At 35.4% G+C, this 22,782-nt stretch overlaps 1 protein-coding gene across 2 annotated transcripts in view; it reads right to left on the reverse strand.

The window, feature by feature from the left end:
* Window positions 1-9,404: 9,404 nt before the first annotated feature.
* LOC148954108 (monocarboxylate transporter 10-like) overlaps window positions 9,405-22,782 on the reverse strand; it is a 90,525-nt gene continuing 77,147 nt past the window's right edge. For both annotated transcript variants that reach the window (XM_089086920.1, XM_089086919.1), the window contains 2 exons: window positions 19,401-19,517; window positions 9,405-12,233 (listed from right to left, as the gene is read on the reverse strand). In XM_089086920.1, the coding sequence (XP_088943046.1) occupies window positions 12,082-12,233; window positions 19,401-19,517 (269 nt within the window). In that variant the 3' untranslated portion in view covers window positions 9,405-12,081. The remainder of the gene's footprint in view (window positions 12,234-19,400; window positions 19,518-22,782) is intronic.

The following is a 22,782-nucleotide window of genomic DNA, read 5'->3' on the forward strand; positions in this document are numbered from 1 at the left end:
TTTTTGAGGAGGAAACTCCCTCACAACCCTCGGGGCAAGGTTTTTAAGTTATGCCCTTGGGGCACATAAGGTTTTATAGAAGGTGTTGTCGTCGAAACTTCAAAAAAGGCTCATTTGATTGGAAATTCAAACGGCTAGTGCCCGTTTTAATAGTCGAAAGTGATTGGAGGGCAACTAGCCCCCCCCGCGTCCATCATTTCCCCAAACATATCCAATTAAAATTTTGAGATAGCCATGTTGTTCAGCGTAGTTGATTTCTAAATAGAAAATAAGTCTTTGAGGAGGAAACTCCCCTACAACCCTCAGGCCAAGGGTTTTAAGTTATGCATTGGGGACATATAAGGTTTTTATAGAAGTCATTGTTGTAGAAATCAAGGAGGCACACTTGTGCCTCTATAAAGAGGCGACCCACCACAATGTTAAGCGATTTCAGGTCCTAGAGGTCGCAGAGAGACGGCGGTAATTGCATTTTGTAGCCCAAGCTCAAACTAAGAAACTTGCAAAATTTCATCCTCCTCCGACTTTATCTTCATGGGGTAAACTGGGCCGGAAGTTTCGACCCTCCCACCACAGCCCCCCTTTAACGTTGTCCGATTAGGCTGAAATTTATAGGTTAAGCTTTCCTAGGGCCCGGGAGCGTATCCTCGAAATTTCAGCTCAATCAGATAACACCGTCCCTGTTTTCAAAAAACCAAATATAGCCACTTAAAATTCATCTCTTTTTTTTTTGTTAGCCACGCCTACAGGCCACAGTTGGCAACGGATCCGGTTGAATGAGGACTCATTCGAAGCAGAATTCGACCTGTTAGGGCCTTTTGATATTTTCAGACCGAAAAAATTATCCCCCGAATTTACATTTACGAAAAACCTCGTTTTCCTATATTAGCCCATGTTAATTTTTCCCTCCACAACCCCCCTTTAACGTTGTCTGATCGGGCTGAAATTTAGAGGATAAGCTTTCCTGGGGCCTGGGAGCTTATCGTCGAAATTTCAGCTCAATCTGATCACTCCTTCCCTGTTTTCCAAAAACCACATATCAAGATTTTTGGGAATTTGCTTGCGTCGAAAATACCTTCTATTTGCTAAACAACAATTACTATTGTGTTTGTATAGTCCAGCGGCTGAGACTTCAGACTTTCATTCGGAAAACTCGGGTTCGATTCACCATCAGAGCAACTTTTTTATATACTTTGAAAAGAAACTCAGTTTCTTTTTTAAATTATTTGAAAAAAATTACGTTTTCTAAAGAGTTAAAGAGGCTGAGTTACAAGGTCGACCCTTAAAACGTACAGGGATTAGGAGGCACAGTTGGGGGGCTGTTAAAGAGGCTGAGTCACAAGTTCGAACCTTAAAACGTACAGGGATTAGGAGGCACCCTGTACGACGTGATTTGAGTATTCAGGAATTAAAAGCCTTAACACAAGAATGTTCAAGAGCGGGGGGTTTGGGGGCGGAAGCCCCCAACTTTAACTCCTGACACGATCAGCTAACAGTTAGTCAAGCAATAATAAGTAATAAACTGTACAAAAACGTGCAGAAATTATTTGAAAAAACTACGTTTTCTAAAGAGTTAAAGAGGCTGAGTTACAAGGTCGAACCTTAAAACGTACAGGGATTAGGAGGCACAGTTGGGGGCTACCACCCCCCAAACCCCCCGCTTTCGCAGCCTTTAAATATAAAAAAAATTTCTTTAAACTGAAAGTAAGGAGCGACATTAAAACTTAAAAGAACAGAAATTATTCCGTATATGAAAGAGGCTGTGCCCTCCTCAACGCCTCGCTCTTTACGCTAAAGTTTTTATTGTTTAAAAAAAGAGTTGTGAGAAAGTCAAACTTTAGCGTAAAGAGCGAGGCGTTGAGGAGGGCACAGCCTCTTTCATATACGGAATAATTTCTGTTCTTTTTAAGTTTTAATGTCGCTCCTTACTTTCAGTTTAAAGAAATTTTTTTTTATATTTAAAGGCTGCGAAAGCGGGGGGTTTGGGGGGTGGTAGCCCCCCAACTGTGCCTCCTAATCCCTGTACGTTTTAAGGTTCGACCTTGTAACTCAGCCTCTTTAACTCTTTAGAAAACGTAGTTTTTTTCAAATAATTTCAAGAAAGGCTCATTCGATTATAAATTCAAAGGGCTAGTGCCCTTTTTACTAGTCGAAAGTGATTGGAGGGCAACTAGCCACCCTCCCCACGCCCATCATTCCCCCAAACACATCCAATCAAAATCTTGAGATCGCCATTTTGTTCAGGGTAGTTATTTTCCAGATAGAAAATATCTTTTTGAGGAGGACACTCCCCCACAACCCTCAGGGCAAGGGTTTTAAGTTATGCCCTTGAAGCATATAAGGTTTTTATAGAAGGTGTTGTCGTAGAAACTTCAAAAAAGGCTCATTCGATTGGAAATTCAAAGGGCTAGTGCCCTTTTTAATAGTCGAAAGTTATTGGAGGGCAACTAGCTACCCACGCCCATCATTCCCCCAAACACAACCAATCAAAATTTTGATATAGACATTGTGTTCAGCGTAGTTGATTTCCCCATAGAAAATATCTTTTTGAGGAGGACACTCCCTTACAACCCTCGGGGCAAGGGTTTTAAGTTATGCCCAGGGGGCACATAAGGTTTTTATAGAAGGTGATGTCGTAGAAACTTCAAAAATGGCTCATTCGACTGGAAATTCAAACGGCTAGTGCCCGTTTTAATAGTCGAAAGTGATTGGAGGGCAACTAGCTCCCCCCCCCTGCGTCCATCATTTCCCCAAACATATCCAATTAAAATTTTGAGATAGCCATGTTGTTCAGTGTCGTTGATTTCTAGATAGAAAATAAGTTTTTGAGGAGGACACTCCCCTACAACCCTCAGGCCAAGGGTTTTTAGTGATGGCTTGGGGGCATATAAGGTTTTTATAGAAGGCATTGTCGTAGAAACTTCAAGAAAGGCTCATTCGATTGGAAATTCAAAGGGCTAGTGCCTTTTTAATAGTATAAAGTGATTGGAGGGCAACTAGCCCCACGCCCATCATTGCCCCAAACACATCCATTCAGAATTTTGAGATAGCCATTTTGTTCAGGGTAGTTTTTTTCCAGATAGAAATATGTTTTTGAGGAGGACACTCCCCCACAACCCTCGGGGCAAGGGTTGTAAGTTATGGCCCGGGGGCTTATAAAGTTTTTATAGTAGGCGTTGTCATAGAAACTTCAAAAAAGGCTCATTTGATTGGAAATTAAAAGGGCTAGTGCCCTTTTTAATAGTTGAAAGTGATTGGACGGTAACTAATCCCTCTCTCAAGCCCACCTTTTCATAGGCAGCCTATTTAAAGATCGATATGGGCACAATGTTTTGTTTTTTTGGTGTTTTTTTCCATACCCGGGCACTTCGTATCGAAGGAGTCGTCGTAGAAACTTCGAAAAGGGCTCACTCTATCGGAAACTGAGTGGCTAGTGCCCTTTTTAATAGTCGAAAGTGACTGGAGGGCAACTAGCCCCCCCCCCCCCCCCCCACGCCCATCATTCCCCCAAAGTCATCCAATAAAAATTTTCAGATAGCGATTTTGTTCAGCGTAGATTAATTACAAATAAAAAATATTTTTTTGAGGAGGATACTCCGCCTCAGCCCTCAGGGCAAGGGTTTTAAGTTATGCCTGGGGGCATATAAGGTTTTTATAGAAGATGTTGTCGTAGAAACTTCGAAAAGGGCTCATTCGATTGGAAATTCAAAGGGCTAGTTCCCTTTTTAATAGTCGAAAATGATTAGTAATATTTTTTGTTGTTGTTGTTGTTGTTTAGACCAGGGCACTTCGTACCGAAGGAGTTGTTGTGGTAACTTTGAAAGGGGCTCATTCGATTGAAAATAGAAAGGCCTGATGCCCTTTTTAATAGTCGAAAGTGATTGGAGGGAAACTAATCCCTCTTCTACTCCCACCCTCCCATTTGCCCATTATGTTTAAAAACTAAATGTTGCCTCAAGATTAAATCAAAATGCACTCTGATAATGCTTATTCCCAATAAGGCATCTCAGCAGTATCCCAAGAACGACTGAGGGTATTATGTCAAACTTTCGAGGCTACTTTTGCTCTTAAAATTTAACCAAATCAAAATAGTCTAAGTGTATAAAAGCTATCAAAGAAAGTAAACAGATTTTTTTGCGAATGGTATCAAGTTTTCCGTTTCAGGTCAACTAGAGGAGGTATGAAACTAAGTTATACAGTACTATTTGTATCCAGATTTTTAAAATGGTGTATGCTGTTAAAAATTGCTGAAAATTTTTCTCCAGTATTAAAATAACAGTGCAAGTTTTAAAGTCTTAAAAAACGAAAAGATTTACAGTACTATTTTCTTTTTCCCTGAAATGACTATATCAATATAAAACGAACAGAAATTAAATAAAAAAAAATTTTTCTACAAAATAAGTTTTTCAAAGAAAAGTAAAGAATTCAATTAAACAAAAATGAGCAAAAGTAAAATAAAATAATCTTCCAAGCTCGAAACTACCACAAATCAGCATCGATAAATAAATGAAACCCAAAACGAACAGAAATTAAAATAAATAACCGAGTCTAACTCAAAACGAGCAGAAATTAACATAAGTTGGGCACAAAATCCCTATGCCTTCTCAAGGCCAGAACAGAATTTGCACTTTACTGAAAAAAATATAAATGTTTTTACTTTTATAACTTAAATAAATGAAATAATTTTAACATTTTGATTACTAAATATTAGTATATGTATATTAAACTGACAATGCACATTCATTTGTAGGGGATTTTTTCTGATAGCGGGGGGATCGGGATATACGTAGGAGGAACTTTCCATGGAGGAAATTTCCATGGGAGAAGGAACATTGCTATGAAGGGAGCGCGGGATTTCCCAGCATCTTTTAAAAAACAATTAGAAATTAAATAAAAAAAAAGTTTTCAACTGAAAAACTTTTCAACTGAAAACTTTTCAACATCAAAACTTAAAACAAACAGAGACTATAACGTATATGATCGGGTCCGCCCCCTAGTCAATACCTCGCTCTTTACGCTCAAGTTTTTTTTTAGTACTTTCATAAGAGCTATTTATTCTAATTAACGGCCTTTGTGATTAAGAGGTCATTCTTAAAGAATTGGAAAAAATCGAACTTTAACGTAAAGAGCGAGGTATTGACTAAGGGGGCCAACCCCCCTAATATACGTAATAAAAATATACAAATATAGAATTTCGTTACGTAAGTTAATTCGTAAGTTACATATATTTATTACTAATAAAAACTTTCGTAAATAAACTTAAACAACTTTCAAGAAAGTCATTTAGCCAAAAAAGTAAAATTAATATGAAAATTCCGTTTTAATTATTCATGTACGGTGAGCCGAAATCATAACCTGTATTAATTAAAAAACGTTCAGAAATTAAATAAAAAATACAAGTTTTTAACTGAAAATAAGGAGCAATACTTAAACTTAGAACGAACAGAAATTATTCTGTATATGAAAGGAGCTGTCCCCTCCTCAACGCCTCGCTCTTTACACTAATGAAATTAACTACGTAGGCCTATGTTTATTTACCAAAAAAATTTAAATTCTGCCAGAACGCTGTTTTGCATTTGAGAGTCACTCTCAAGTTCTTTAGAATGTTTCTGCCGCCATTTTTTTTTTTTTTTTTTTTTTTTTTTTTTTTTTTTTTTTTTTTTTGTCCAAAAATGCAAGAGTAATAAGTAAGGTGACAATAATGCCGTTGCGAATTTGAGACTTGCACTCGAGTTTCTAAGGAAGCTAGCTCAGCCGTTATTTTTTAGGAAATATCATAGGCTATGCAATAGCGCTGCCTAAGTAAAGAACGATGTTGGCACAATGTATTATTTATTTTGTTTCCTTTAGACCAGGGCACTTCGTATCGAAGGAGTTCTGGGCACTTCGAAAAGAGTTCATTCGATTGGAAATTAGAATGGCTAGTGCCCTTTTTAATAGCCGACAGTTATTGGAAGGCAACTAACACCCCTTCCACGCCAACCATTTCCCCAAACACATCCAATCAAAATTTTGAGATTTTACTCAACGTAGTTGAAAGATATAGAAAAGTATGTCTTTGAGGATGAAAACCCCTCATCAGCCCTCAGGGCAAGGATTGTAAGTTACGCCCTGGGGGCATATAAGGTTTTTATAGAAAGCATTGTCGTAGAAACTGCATAAAGGACTCATTCGACTGGAAATTGAAAGGGTTAATGCTCATATTAATAGTTGAAAGTGATCGGAAGGCAACTAACCCCCCTCTCACGCCCACCATTCCCTAAACACATCCAATCAGTATTTTGAGATAGCCATTCTGCTTAACGTAGTTGAAAGTTCAAGGAATAAGGTCTTTGAGGAGGATAACCACCTCAGAGCCCTCAGGGCAAGGTTCGTAACTTATACCCTGGGAGCATTTAAAGTTTTTATAGAAAGTGTTGTCGTAGAAACTTCAAAAAGGGCTCATTTGATTGAAAACTGAAAGGGCAAGTACTCTTTTTAATAGCCAAAAGTGATTAGAGTGCAACTAACCCCCCTCTAACGCTCATCATTTCCATAAATACATCCAATCAAAATTTTGAGACAACCATTTTATTCAACGTAGTTGAGAGCTCTGGAAATTATGTCTTTGAGGTTGACAAAGCTACTCCACACCCCTTTCGGCAAGGGTTGTAAGTTATGTCCTGGGGGCATTTGAGGTTTTTATAGACGGCAGCTGACCCCCTTTAAGGTTTATATGGAGGGCAACTGACCACCCACTCACGCCCACCCTTTCCCCAAACACATCCAATCAGTTTTTTGAGATAGCCATTCTGCTCAACATAGTTGAAAGTTCTAGAAATAAGGTCTTTGAGGACGATATACCCCTCAGAGCCCTCAGGGCAAGGTTTGTAAGTTATGCCCTGGGGCATATAAAGTTTTTATAGAAAGTGTTGTCGTAGAAACTTCAAAAAGGGCTCATTTGACTGGAAATTGAAAGGGCTACTGCCCTTTTTAATAGCCGAAAGTGATTGGAGTGCAACTAACCCCCCTCTCACACCCATCATTTTCCCTAACACATACAATCAAAATTTTGAGACAACCATTTCATTCAACGTAGTTGAGAGCTCTGGAAATTATGTCTTTGAGGATGACAAACCCCCCACACCCCTTTCGGCAAGGGTTGTAAGTTATGCCCTTGGGGCATATATGGTTTTTATAGATGGCAACTGACCCCCTTTAAGGTTGTTTATGGAGGGCAACTGATCCCATTCTCACGCCCACCCTTTCCCCAAACACATCCAATCAAAATTTTGAGAAAGCCATTTTGTTCATCGTAGTTGAAAGTTCTGGAGACTAGGTCTTTGATGATGATAATCCCCCCCACGCCCGTCAAGACAAGGGTTGTAATTTATGCCCTGGGGTTATATAAGGTTTTTATAGAAAGCAATGTCGTAGAAACTTCAAAAAGGGCTCATTCGATTGAAAATAGAAAGGGCTAGTGCCCTTTTTAATAGTCGAAAGTGCCATTGTTTCACCAAACACATCTAATCAAAGTTAGGAGATAGCCATTCTTTTTCAACGTAGATGAAAGTTCTGAAAATTATGTCTTTGACAATGACAACCTCCAAAAATCCCTCAGGGCAAAGGTTGTAAGTTATGCCATGGGGACAAATAAGGTTTTTACATAAAGTGTCGTCGTAGAAACTTCAAAAAGGGCTCATTGGATTGGAAATTGAAAGAGCTTTTGCCATTTTCAATAGTCAAAAGTGATTGGAGGGCATCTAACCCCCTTGTAACGCCCACCATTTCCCAACCCCAACCCTAGCCAGAATATAATTTGTACTTTACTGAAAACAATTCTTTTAAATGTTTTAATTTTCATAATTTTAAGCAATCAAAAATTAATAAAGATTTTAAGGAATAAATATCAGCATATGTATATTAAACTGACAATACACATTTTATTTCACTAGATTCGTTTGAATTTTTTTCAGTAAAGTACGAATTATATTCTGGATTTTAGAAAACATAGGGGTATAAAACCTACTCATATTAATTTCTGCTCTTTTTTAGTTTAACTTTGTTATTTATTTTAATTTCTGTTTTTTTTTGGTTTCATTTATTTATTGATACTGATTTGTGGTAGTTGTATGCTTGGTAGATTATTTGATTCTTTTTTTTTCGTTCATTTTTGGTTTAATGGAGTTTTTTACTTTTTTTTTAAAAGCTTATTTCGTGGAAAAAGTCTTTCTTTATTAATAGTCCAAACAGGACGATGATTTATTCCCTTTTTGAAGTGACTATGAGAAGGGTGGACAAAATTCATCACCCTCTATCATCTTAGTGCATGAGCCATACTTAAGAGCAGAAACGGTCACATATCAAATATAATGACGATAAATTTCTTGAAATCCACTCCCGCTTTACTTGACCCTATCCCCCCAGATATTTCTGTGTCTTCTTTTAAATTACTTGGTGAAATATAGTGAAAGATATTGTCCATAGAGCTAATGCGTCCATGGCTTTCCTTAGGCTCTTGAATAAATTTAACATTCCCCCATCCCATTCTTTAAGGATCTATACTTCCTTTGTCCGCCCGCATCTTGAATATAGTTGTCCAGTTTGGCATCCTGGCATCTCCCGTGATGAATCAGAAAAAATTTAATCTATTCAAAAAAGAGCCCTAGAATAATTTTTAAAGAAGCTTTGGTACCATATTCACTCCTTCTAAAAAAAAGCCAAGCTGGAAACTCTTGAGCACAGGATAGAAACGCTTTGCCTCCGTTTTGCAAAAAATGCAATAATAAACCCTCGCACGGAAAACATTTTCCCCAAAAGACACTCCCCATCCAGAGATCACCTGCCACGTACTGTTTCTGAACCCGTTCCTATCTTGTCCCCCATCCGTTGCTTTACCTCCAGGTATGAAAAAAACCTTTGTCCCATTCATTACTGATCAAATAAACCACTCGTTTTTTTGTTGTTGTTTTTTTGTACTGGTGATACCCAAGTTTGTGTCCGTTCGGTTCTTTCGGTCCCTCTCCCTTGTTTATGTGTTTTCTTTTAAACCTTTTTAGCGCTATTTTTATCTCAATCTTTTTTTTTGGTTTTGTTTTAGTTTTTGTCTTTTTAACTTCCTTGCATTTGACACTTTTTTTTAGACTAATGAATGGCTTTGCCTTTCTGATATTGTTGTTTTGGCATTGTTTAGCCAGTTTTTTAGTTGTTGTGCTATTTTTATGATCTTTTTTTATATACGACTCTGAAATACAAATTCGGCCCCTCGGGGCTTGTGATAGTCATTTTTTGAATTAAATATCTTATCTTATCTTATATGGCATGGGCCCGTGTCTTCAATATGCATATCGTAGATTGTTTGTATCAAAACCACAAAAAGGTGCTAAATCCTATTATAAATGAAAGGAGATAAATAGAAATATGAGAAATCCAAGTATATACTTTATTTTATTAAAAGTTACAAAATAAACGTAGAAAAATACAAATTTTGGCAATGAACATCTGACAGAGAAAAGTAAAAAGTTGTAATTAAAGTTGGCTTTAGTTAAGAGGTCAACTAGAAACATTATTCCTCATGACAGTTTTTCAAAACCACATCTGCAGAAACTTGTATTGGGGTCTTTAAATTTTGGAAGGGAAGGGCAAAACCTGGACATAGACACTAAGGACATACGAATTAAACGAGAAATGTGATAAATTTCAGGTAAATGTAAAAAAAAACCGGAAATTATGGGGACAGAGGTCGGGAGTTCCACCCATCTTGTATTGATTCCTTTCGTGAATTTTACTCGTTTTAAGCTGGGCAGCAACTTAAGTTTAGGCTGGGGCACAATTTAAGTTAGGGTGCAATTTATGAAAAGAAAGAATGGTCATGGATGTTTTTGTTTCTTACAAAGAAGTAAGGCCACTTTTGAAACATCTTTTTTAGGTCACAAAATAAAACATACGTAAATTTATTTCAGAATGCAATAATTTAACATAGTTACCTTGTCACTCTTATCCCTAGATTTTTTTAATGAAAGGATGGGGCATCTTTGTCTAGTTCAATACTGTAAGTATGTATGCATGTAATCAAAATAGAATAACAAGAGGCTAAAAGGCATAGTCACAGGGTACACCAATCGTTCAGTAGTAATTAAACTAGCATACATAAATATAGGAAAATATACGAATATCTGGGAGACAGGCATACACACATCATAAAGGTTTGAAGGGGGTAGGTTTTAAGTGAATGGGGAGTAAATTAAGAACTCACTAGAGGATCGTGTCTTATATAAAGAAGACGAAAAATATCGACGAAAGCCATACAAATATTGAGATTTTTGGAGGGCTGGGCCAAGAGGTCCCTCTCCTACACATGCATTGGGTGAAACATGCAGGAAACAACTGTGAAAAATTTCAAAGATTTGTTAATAAAAAATTGATGCAACAGAAAATACCGTCATGCAGCCAGGACAAGATCTAAATTCCATGTTCAAGGGACACAGATTTATTTCACAAATTGAACACAGATTGGGACACAAAATATTATAAACTACTTAAATTATAAGCTACTTAAAATATGCAAAACAACCAAAAAATATTAAAAAGTGTATTTCGTGCATCCAGTCTGAATAGTTTTCCTTCAGTAGCTTAAGCTTTTTTTTATAAAAAAAAAAAAAACGAGTGTGAATCGATTCTCACTTTGGATAGAAAAGACTGTTCTCTTATCGAAAGCCCTCGAGAAGCGATAATTTTTTAGGATAATAGTCAAACTACCTTTAGATTAACATCATAAGCTCACTTTTGCTACTCCTGTGAATGGTACAATATAGGGTTTGGCTAAAAAATTATACATTAACAGTCCATAGGATGTCAAGAGGTCATTCAAGAAGTAAGCTGGTGCTCTCTTAAATCAGTCGCCGACTCTTAAACCAAAATCTTAGATGCAAAGAATAGCCAAGGTAAAATATTAGAATGGAGGGTCAAGTATTGAGCATTTCCTGATATCCTGTTCCTTCATGACTGGAATCATTTTTGATCTATAGCCTATATTTTGGCTAACCAGTGTCGGATGTTTTCCGACGCCTGCAAGAAATAACTGCTTAACGATTCCTTAGAAATTCTCTTTTGGACTTTGATGTGGTATCGTTTTACGGCTTGTTTACATACCAAGTAGGCTACTATTTGCAGGTACTAACGTGCACTGGAACTATGGACTAAGTCCATAAGTGGTTAACCTAAGTTTGTTTCTTTAGTTTTTTATATTACATTGTGGGATGCGAAACTGTTCATATTCCTGCTGCTTTTATATTATCATATTATAGCCGTGAATGTGATAATTTCTAAAAAATTATTTCCCGCTTAGAAAAAAATTTATCCGAGATCTTAATAGCTTTTCTGTTTGTTTTTTGCCGAAATTCTGAGAGATATATAGATTGCATATAGGTTGTAAATAATTTTAATTTTGCTGAAATAAACCCAAATTTAAAGAATTTTTATTCAATGAAAAAGTGCCTTGTAGATCCTTTGTTAGGATATTAGGACTCTGGAATGACAGTTTGAGCTATAATTTGAGTTCAGTTTGAGTTCATTATAATCACGCTTTAATCACGCATGATCTCCTGACTTTTTTCTTCGCGTAGTTTGTTTTTTCGTTCGATCTTTTTTGTTGTTGTTTGAATATATGTGTAGTATGTGGCGTTGCTTTCCGTTTATTTATGGATTGAGGTGACACATCGAGCTCTGCTCTTCATTGAGCAGAGTTGCAATTTTGTTTTAATTATGTTTTATTAACACAACTTTCAGGTTTCACATAAACACGGCACAAAATAGAATCAAAAAGTGCCTCCAGTGATATTTTGAAATATGGATGTTTTAATGATTTCTGATCATTCTTTCAATACCGGTACACTTCTTGGAAAGCCCCTAGCTGACATACTTGCTCGCTAGCGCTTTAGAGAAAGGAATTGAAAACCATGCTGAATATAACATTTTCTCTCACATTGAAAGTATCTGCGTTTTTGAAAGAAAGTAAGAAGGCTTAGTAAAAAAAGACAACAAAATCCAAGCCGGGCTATCAATGAAAACCTAATTCTCATATCACATCCTTGCGTAATTATTAAGCTACCACAGATTATCTGGTCGTTCATTCGCATATCCCGTTAAATTGACATTTGTGTTTTTATCTTTCTGTAAAATTGAAGTTTTATACTTTTCTTCATCGTCTTCTGTTGTTTTTCTTTCTAAATTCTCCGGGTTTTTTACTGTGTTTGAACCTGCAAAGGGAGAAACTTATAATTGTAATTAAATAAAAATATAAATGAAAAAGTCTAACTATTGAAACTGGTGAGTGTAGTGCTAATGAAGGTAATTGCACTGTCCTTCGATACGGATTAAAATCGAATCTTCACTTAAATTAATGAATTACTGGAGATGTCATCAAACCCTCTGCTAAGTATACTCTCCAAACATAAAGATATGTTTACATGCCTGGCAACTAGTATGCAGCTCAATAAAAATAAATATCTATAAATAATAAATATAAATACTCAATAAAAAAATAAATAAATATAAATACTTAGCGTAGATCAACAAAAATAAAGTGAAATAAAATCTTTCATGAAATGTCCCCCCACTGTGTGTGCACCTAACCGACTATGTGTGCCTAAAATTGTGGGTTTAAAATTGGAAAAAAAACAATTGAAAATTGAAAAATGAGAACTTATTATTTGTAAACCAGCAGCTCCAAAGGTTTGGTAGAAACTTTATTCAGAATTAGTTTCAGTTGCAGATTACCGTTAATTATAGTTAACTATTTGTTATCAATTTCATACTAAAATGACTGATAAATACAAATTCAACCTTGTATATGTTCCCAATATGGGTAATAAAGTAAAATTTTTGTTCTTTTATCTTGTAATTAAAAAGATTAAATATAACTAAAATATAATTAACAATCAAGATATATGAGTTGTTATGAGTGGTGCATGAAGGGAGTTGACAAAAAAGGTCGACAAAGAAATACTTTGGGATGACAGTATGAATCAGATCTGAGTAGAGGGTAGATGTCTCTTCAACCACAGTGGGAGGACGTCAGGGCCGTAGCTCAGCTATGTGATGTCTGGTGTGGATGTGCAGACGCCCTATGTGCCTTTCCTGGCCCTGAAGGTTCTAAGGCCCAATCCGTCTTCTCAATAAACCTTAAATCCTAGTATTTTTTTTTCTCTTTCGGTGTTTGTTTTTTTCCTTTCTCTATTCGTTTGTTGGAGCAAAACCTGGAATTAGCCTTTCAGTTTAATATGTTTTTTTTCTCAAATAAAAGTCTTTCAGAATCTACTAAAAACAGAAAAAAATTATATTTTATGAATTTCCGTACATCTCAAGAAATTCAATTTTTCAATAATAAACAATTTACTCAACACAAAATGAACAATTTGACTTGGCATGCGAGCGAAAAACACAGGTGATTTAGCGGGAGTCCCTTTTTCTTTCTGATAATTTATCTGTTTTCTTGGGAGTTCTTTCGGAAGAATTTTTTCTAGTAGTTTATTTCTTTCCAGTTTTTTCCCTCCCTATGAAGTCTTTCAGATATTTTTTTTTCACTAGCTCTATTCTTTTCGGTTGGTTTTCTTCCTTTTTCCGAGAGATCTCAAAAGTTTGTTCCCTGAATTATTTCTTTTATATTACATTTCTTTCTCTATTTAGGAGTGTTTTCAAAAGTATTTTTGATTAGTTTTTATGCTAATTAGTAATTTCTGACTAAAAATTACCCAACTAGGTCTTGGTGACAGATTTTTGAAACTTGGCATAAATTAAAATGTCTTATTTGAGATTTCAGGTCTTTATGTATAGTCGCTCTTGCTTTAAAATGTAGTATTACAATGGAGAGTTAAACCACAGATCACTCAATTAATAAGATGCCTGAATTCTATTTGTAGGATTCATACTAAAAATATGGTGCCCCCTTAGCATTCCTGTGTATAATTAAAATCCAGGTTTAGATAGATACATTTCATAGATATATTTCAAACAAAAAAATAACAAAAATCATCCAGTACTTAAAATCAAAATCACTAATGCCCAAAAGGCCTCCATGGCCTGTAAAGGAGGGAGATCGTAAGAAAAATATCATAGTTAAGTATTAAAAATCTAAAGGCATACTATTTAAAATATTTCCTCATAAAAAGATTTTTGAAAAAAGACAGAGAAAGAGAGACAGAGTTAATTTACAAAAAAGAATAACTCTTAATTTTTTATGTAACTTAAAGCAATTGCTGAATAAACGATTGTAAATTGTTCATCTCAAAATTAAGTTTGGCGTGATCTATATTCGAATCGATTTATTTAATTACTAACTTAATATGGTAAAAATTGGTTCAAAGATATTGTAAATATATAGTCATTGTATTTTTTGGACTAACATCTACCATATTATATAATGGATTCATGTCAATATTCTTAATTGTTGTAATTTGAGAATAAACGTGGGAAAGTCAGGGGCGGATCCAGGATTTTTTTAGGGAAGTGGGCGCAAAATAGGTTGACCCTTAAAAAATTGCGTTAGGAGCAAGTTAAATTGACGCAATTTTGCGTTAATTAAGTAAATTACACTACTTTAGACTACGTTGCCCCCCCCCCTCATCCTCCCTGGATCCGCCACTGGGACAAGTGGTTTCTCCAGCACAAGCCTGACTATGTTTTTTCCCTCCCTATGAAGTCTTTCAGATATTTTTTTTTCACTAGCTCTATTCTTTTTGGTTGGTTTTCTTCCTTTTTCCGAGAGATCTCAAAAGTTTAATCCCTGAATTATTTCTTTTATATTACATTTCTTTCTTTATTTAGGAGTGTTTTCAAAAGTATTTTTGATTAGTTTTTATGCTAATTAGTAATTTGTGACTAAAAATTACCCAACTAAAAGTTAAGAGCTTAGTAGAAAAATTATGTTAGTGTGTTTACGGCTGAAGTAGTATTTTCACATAGAAAAGTTTTAAATTCATGTCTACCTAGAAATAAAAAAAAATTTGCACAAATTGAACAAAATAGGTCTTGGTGACAGATTTTTGAAACTTGGCATAAATTAAAATGTATTTTTTTGAGATTTCAGGTCTTTACGTATAGGCGCTCTTGCTTTAAAATGCAGTATTACAATGGAGAGTTAAACCACAGATCACTCAATTAATAAGATGCCTGAATTCTATTTGTAGGATTCATACTAAAAATATGGTACCCCCTTAGCATTCCTGTGTATAATTAAAATCCAGGTTTAGATAGATACATTTCATAGATATATCAAACAAACACAACTTAAAAACAATAGGGAAATTTTTTCCAAGACAGTGCAATTTAAATCGGTGAATATTTCGGCCCTATATCCAAGGGCTGTCTTCAGCACAACATTGAAGAGAAAATATATATAAAAACCATCTTACATTAAAATACGAAGTTTAAAACGAAAAATGCTTTTAAAAAACGCTTTTAAAGAATCTTTAAAGCAGCCCCAGTATCCTTACTTCAACGAAGTTCAACCAGGACTGATAAATAAAATGATGAGAGAGGATGAATTCATTCAAACGAAATAAAATGAAATTATTAACTGCAAGTTTTCAAAGCTAATCTTGCTTTTTTAGCAGCTAGTCTTAAAGGCTTTTTTGTAACGGGTTCAATACTATTGTCAATTGGTTTAATAAAATATTTTGTTAGATCATTTTTAATTAAATTTGAGTATAAAGAATTCAGTGAATATTCTCCTAAGTCCCTTTTTAAGGAAATATTTTTATTTATTTTGAGCCTAATTTCGATTGATTCCCGGACCACCTGTTTTATCCCCAAATCACTACTAATGAGAAAAGATTTTTCAAAAAGTATTGTGTGGCGGGGATTATCAAAAATATGGCTAGCTAAAGGAGAATCAAAGGAGTTATTAGAATTATTAGCAATTAACGCTTTGTCTATGTCTTCTTTATGCTGGTGTATCCGTTTTTCTAGATTCTGATGAGTTCTGCCAACGTAATAATTTCCACAATCGCATGGTATTTGATAAACCCCTCTTTGGCGAGTAACTGGGGTTTTATCTTTACCGAAGTTTAAGAAATTTGTGATTTTAAAATTATTAGTGAAAACTAAATACAGATTGTTTTTTGTGCAAATATTTTTTATTTTTGTGGTGATTCTTGGGATGTACGGAATATAGATTATATTAGAGGGTTTTTCCGGAGCCTCACATTGTGAAATATCGTTGATTTTACAAAAATGTCTTTTTAGTCTATGTTTAATCGTATTATTGACAAAAGGAATGGGGTATCCGTTGCCAAAAAGAATATCTCTGATAAAATTTATTTCTGCTTTTATGTATGAATCGGAGCAAATGTTCAGGGCACGGTCAATGAGAGAAGTTACAACTGCTCTTTTAACTTGTGGGGGGTGATTTGAATTAAAATGAAGATATCTATTGTTTTGTGTTGGTTTTCTATAGATAGTTAAGTCAAAATTATTAGCATTACGGATAATTAGCACATCTAAAAATGGTAGTTTATTTTCAAATTCAATTTCTAGGGTAAACAGCAAATTTCTATCATAAGTATTAAGAGGATCTAGGAAACCCCGAAGTTCAGTTTCCCCATAATTCCAAAGTGAAATTACGTCAACCATGTAACAACCCCAATAGAAATATTTTAAAAATAAGAATTTAATGCCCAATTTTCAAGGTTCTTGACATAAATATTAGCCAGTAGGCCGGATAGAGCTGCTTCCATTGGTAACCCATTTATTTGTTGATAAAAGGAATCACGAACCTGAAAATACATTGAAAATTTATTGCAGATTATAACAAGATTAAATAAAACTTCACCATCAATCCCTGTCGCTGAGTCTTCGATTAAGTGATAATTTTCTTCTATTTTGGTTTTTAATAATTGCTCAGAAGTAGCCACATCTATATTAGTGTACATGGAAACAATATCAAAACTACTAATTATTGTGTTTTCTGAAATACTTGTGTTATTAAGTTTTTTAACCAAATCTGCCGAATTACTGATGTAGGAATTTTGTGAATACAGTAAAGGTTTGAAAGCTGTGCAAAGCCATTTTCCAATAATGAAAGCGGAGACCTTAGTACATGCTACAATAGGTCTTAAGGGAATACCTTGTTTATGCAGTTTTGGTAAGCCATAAAATTTTGGACAGAAACTACCACGGGGTAAAATTTGTTGTATAATTGTGGGGTGATTTGACCATTCTGTTTTAGCTGCTTTAATTCATTTATAATATTATTAGTAAATTGATCAGTAGGATCATGAGTGATCGGTTTATATGTACTTGTGTCTTTTAAAAGCGAAAAGATTTTGTTGTCATAGTCTACCGTATCCATGACAACGAGTGAGTTGCTTTTGTCTGCTTTGGTTATTATAATAGATGGGTCTTTGCGGAGGTTAGATAATATTTTTATGTCATACAATTTTTTTCGTGCGAAAGTGGTAGGAGACTTAGCCTTTTTTTGGCTATGATAAAGGATATTTATGAGACAAGACCTAACTTCATCAGGGTTTGAAACAGATGGGCAGTATTTATGCAAAGCGGACTCTAAAGAGGAGACTATCCGCCACGGGAACCTGTTTCGGCAGAAAAGAGAATTTTGGGCCTTTTTCCAGTGTTTCAATTTCCTGGGTTTCAAATGTTCTAGAAGAGAGGTTAACCATACCGGGTCCAGGAGTGAATCTTGGAGAATAAATACGGTTTCTCATCGAAGATTCCTCTCTCAATTTTTCCAATTTTGTATAATGTCGTTCCTTTGACAAGCGAAAATCATGGCGAAACAAAATCCTTTCTAATCTAATAACTTGAGAAAAATCAACAGGACAGGTTTTCAAACAAAAAATTTTTCGAGAGATTTTCTTTTTGAGTAAAAAATCTAAAGGCATACTATTTAAAATATTTCCTCATAAAAAGATTTTTGAAAAAAGACAGAGAAAGAGAGAGACAGAGTTAATTTACAAAAAAGAACAACTCTTAATTAAGTAACTTAAAACAATTGCTTAATAAACGATTGTAAATTGTTCATCTCAAAATTAAGTTTGGCGTGATCTATATTCGAATCGATTTATTTAATTACTAACTTAATATGGTAAAAATTGGTTCAAAGATATTGTAAACATATAGTCATTGTATTTTTTGGACTAACATCTACCATATTTATATAATGGATTCATGCAATATTCTTAATTGTTGTAATTTGAGAATAAACGTGGGCAAGTCAGGAGCGGATCCAGGATTTTTTTTTAGGGAAGTGGGCGCAAAATAGGTTGTTCCTAAAAAATTGCGTTAGGAGCAAGTTAAATTGACACAATTTTGCGTTAATTAAGTAAATTACACTACTTTAGACTACGTTGGCCCCCCCTCACCCTCCCTGGATCCGCCACTGGGACAAGTGGTTTCTCCAGCACAAGCCTGACATTTTTGCAAAAGATTTTTTTTTTTGCGAACGTGAGCACCAATTTAAATGCCAACTTTTATGGCTGGGCAAAAATGTCACTCCTTATCAAAGCTTACTCTTGTTAGTATGGCTTATAATTAAACTCACAAGAAAAGACTAATACACAGTCCAGTAATTTATTTGCTCAGTTTAAAAATGTTAAATTTTGATCAATAGCGTTAAAGTCCATAACCCTTGATCAATGACTATTTAACACATTAAATCTTTTGACTAAAATAATTTTTTTCAAATAATTTTTGATATTTTTTTTACGTGCTTGATTAACATTCAAGCACGTAAAGCAAAAAAGGGGAGGGGAGAATTTTCGTGTATTGTATTAAAGTTACAAAGAAGTCAAAACCTGGCGGCGTTTTAGGTATCTTTTCGATTTTAAATGATGACACCAAAAAGAAAAAAATAATCTTAGAGAAGGCTGAGGGCACCAGGTGAAACTTTCAGGGAATGTTGAGCCAAATCAAAAGACACTATTTGCATCAAGGTTGCCAAAAGAGTGCTTCTGCGGCTTCTCAAGAGTGGCTAAGGGCACCAAGTTTCAACCTCGTGGGGATGCTGAGGAGTATGTTTGAAATAAATCAAATGACACGCCTTAGATCTGCGTAGTCAAAAATGGCGTATCTGCGATAACTTAGGAACCGTAACGGTTACTAAGTTGGAACTTTTAACGAATGTTAAGGAAGATGTTGAACTACAGCAAAAAGAACAATGTGCATCCAGATTGGCAATGGGGGGACGACAAAAGACCCTACCAGTTGGAACGTATGAATGTCACTCATCAACGTTGAATTATGAATTTTCTATGTGAGGGAAGTTTTGGGGATGAATACGCCTAGCTCTAATAATTATTCATAGCAAGACTAGTTGGCAATAGGAGATTAGTCTTGTCAGAGAGTTACTGGATTAGGCTCACATTATCTTCAGATACTCCTGTGCAAAATAAAAATTATCATCAACTTACCCTGTTTCCTACTAATTACTGCAAAACTAAGGAAAATGAAGAGAGATCCAACAATTGGTGGAATCCCAGCAAGAATGAAGGGTATCTTGTATGACCCAAGGCTCTCACGAAGGGCACCTCAAATATAAAATTTTTATTTAGACACTTTTTGACTAATTGAATTTTAAAATATATCTAAAAATAAAACAGAAAGTAAAATCTATGATACAGTTTCCATAGTGGTTAAATGTTTGTATCTTTGTTTATTGGGCTTGTATTTACGAAAAGAAAAAAATTAAAGAAGGTTTACTATGAAGAATATTCTCATTAACTTTACCGTGCGCAAATTCAATATATAAGTAATTTCAAGGAGGCACACTTGTGCCTCTATAAAGAGGCGACCCACCACAATGTTAAGCGATTTCGGGTCCTAGAGGTCGCAGAGAGACGGCGGTAGTCGCATTTTGTAGCCCAAGCTCAAACTAAGAAACTTGCAAAACTTCATCCTCCTCCGACTTTATCTTCATGGGGTAAACTGGGCCGGAAGTTTCAACCCTCCCACCACAGCCCCCCTTTAACGTTGTCTGATTGGGCTGAAATTTAGAGGTTAAGCTTTTCTAGGGCCCGGGAGCTTATTCTCGAAATTTCAGCTCAATCCGATCACTCCTTCTTTGTTTTCAAAAAACCAAATATAGCCACTTAAAATTCATTTCTCTTTTTTTTTGTTATCCACGTCGACTGGTCACAGTTGGCCACAGATCCGCTTAAATGAGGACTCATTCGAAGCAGAATTCGACATCTTAGTGCCTTTTGATATTTTCAGACCGAAAAAAATATCCACCAAATTTACCTTTACGGAAATCCTCGTTTTCATATATTAGCACTTGTTAATTTTCCCACCACAACCCCCCTTTTACGTTGTCTGATCGGACTGAAATTTAGAGGATAAGCTTTCCTAGGGCCTGGGAGCTTATTCCCGAAATTTCAGCTCAATCTGATCACTTCTTCCCTGTTTTCCAAAAACCAAATATCAAGTTTAGTGGGAATTTGCTTGCGTCGAAAATAGATTCCATTTACTAAAAAACAATTACAATTGTGTCTCTTTAGTCCAGCGGTTGATACTCCAGACTGTCAGGCGGAAAACCCGGGTTCGATTTACCGTCAGAGCAAATTTTTTATATACTGAATTTAAACTTTAAAAAAGAAACTCAGTTTCTTTTTTAAATTATTTGAAAAAAATTACGTTTTCTAAAGAGTTAAAGAGGCTGAGTTACAAGGTCGACCCTTAAAACGTACAGGGATTAGGAGGCACAGTTGGGGGGCTGTTAAAGAGGCTTATTCACAAGTTCGAACCTTAAAATGTAAGGTCAACCCTTAAAACGTACAGGGATTAAGAGGCACAGTTGGGGGGCTGTTAAAGAGGCTGAGTCACAAGTTCGAACCTTAAAACGTACAGGGATTAGGAGGCACCCTGTGCGACGTGATTTGAGTATTCAGGAATTAAAAGCCTTAACACAAGAATATTCAAGAGCGGGGGTTTGGGGGTGGCAGCCCCCCAACTTTAACTCCTGACACGATCAGCTAACAGTTAGTCAAGCAATAATAAGTAATAAACTGTACAAAAACGTGCAGAAATTATTTGAAAAAAACTACGTTTTCTAAAGAGTTAAAGAGGCTGAGTTACAAGGTCGAACCTTAAAACGTACAGGATTAGGAGGCACAGTTGGGGCTGCCACCCCCAAACCCCCCGCTTTCGCAGCCTTTAAATAAAAAAAAGTCTTTTAAACTGAAAGTAAGGAGCGACATTAAATCTTAAAACGAACAGAAATTATTCCGTATATGAAAGAGGCTGTGCCCTCCTCAACGCCTCGCTCTTTTCGCTAAAGTTTGACTTTCTCACAACTCTTTTTTTTTAAATAAAAACTTTACCGTAAAAAGCGAGGCGTTGAGGAGGGGACAGCCCCTTTCATATACGGAATAATTTCTGTTCGTTTTAAGTATTTAATATCGCTTCTTACTTTCAGTTAAAATAACTTTTTTTTATTTAAAGGCTGCGAAAGCGGGGTTTGGGGACGGCAGCCCCCCAACTGTGCCTCCTAATCCCTGTACGTTTTAAGGTTCAACCTTGTAACTCAGCCTCTTTAACTCTTTAGAAAACGTAGTTTTTTTCAAATAATCTTTATAATAAAACAATATGTAATTTCAAAAGTCATGTGTATTTTTTGATTTAAAAAAATAAAAAGTAAAATCTTTAAGAGCAGGTTTTGGGAAAGATAAATATACATGATTGATTCAAGGTAATGTAGGAAGTTTCATTTTTTTCTACAGTAAACATTTCTCCAATGTCTTTTTGTCTTTGTTCCCAGATACAACAGAAAAATTATTATACAGGAAAAAAATTATTATATTTCGGCGTATGATTTCCCATATTGTTGACATATTACATTTGTAATTGGGGAATATACAGAAATTTCCCAGGTTAATTCTTTTGCGAGGAGGGGGGATTTTCCAAAGGGAGAATTTTCCATGGATATTAAGGTTTCCAGGAGAATTTTTAGGAAAAATGTTACATGTGGGGGAATGGATTTCCTAGTATGATTTGGAAAACAGTGAGAAATTAAATAAAAAAAACAAGTTTTTTCAACTGAAACTATAAGAAGCGGCATGAAAATGTACAACGCACATAAGGTATCCTGTAGCAAGGGGGACTGTCCCTTCCTCAACCCTCGCTCATTATGCTTAAGTTTCAATTTTTATCCTGATTCTTTAGAAAAGGCTACTCAAACACAAGACCCTTTGATTTTGAATGAAAAGTGTTTTTAAAGAGCTTTACGACTTTAGCGTAAATAGCAAGGGTTGAGGAAGGGGCAAGTAGTAATGGGTCAATCTAAGGAAGAGGGTTAATAGGAAATTACTGTGTACAATCTAAGGTATGAGGATGGTAGCAAATTACTGTGTACAATCTAAAGTATGAGGATGGTAGCAAATTACTGTGTACAATCTATGGAAGAGCGGTAATAGGAAATTACTGTGTACAATATAAGGTATGAGGATGGTAGCAAATTACTGTGTACAATCTAAGGTATGAGGATGGTAGCAAATTACTGTGTACAATTAAAGGTACGAGACAGGTAGGATATTACTACAGTGTAATCACCGGAATTCAACCACCATGAAAATTCGTGATGTTTCTGTTCAAAGAGCGTGATGATTCCTTTATACTATAGTAACTTCCTATCTGTCTGCTACCTTTTAATTGTTAGATGTGATTGACTTATGCTTTACCTTGAATACGGATATAAAAACTCTGACAATTTGTTATCTTCTCAGTTCAGAATTGGCATTTGAAATATAATGATGCATTCAAATAAGAGGAATATTGTCGAAAGCTACACGCAAGAAG

Source organism: Artemia sp. Qi Xiang Cuo, chromosome 3, assembly GCF_049724085.1.
Source record: "Artemia sp. Qi Xiang Cuo chromosome 3, ASM4972408v1, whole genome shotgun sequence".
Classification (NCBI taxonomy): domain Eukaryota; kingdom Metazoa; phylum Arthropoda; class Branchiopoda; order Anostraca; family Artemiidae; genus Artemia; species Artemia sp. Qi Xiang Cuo.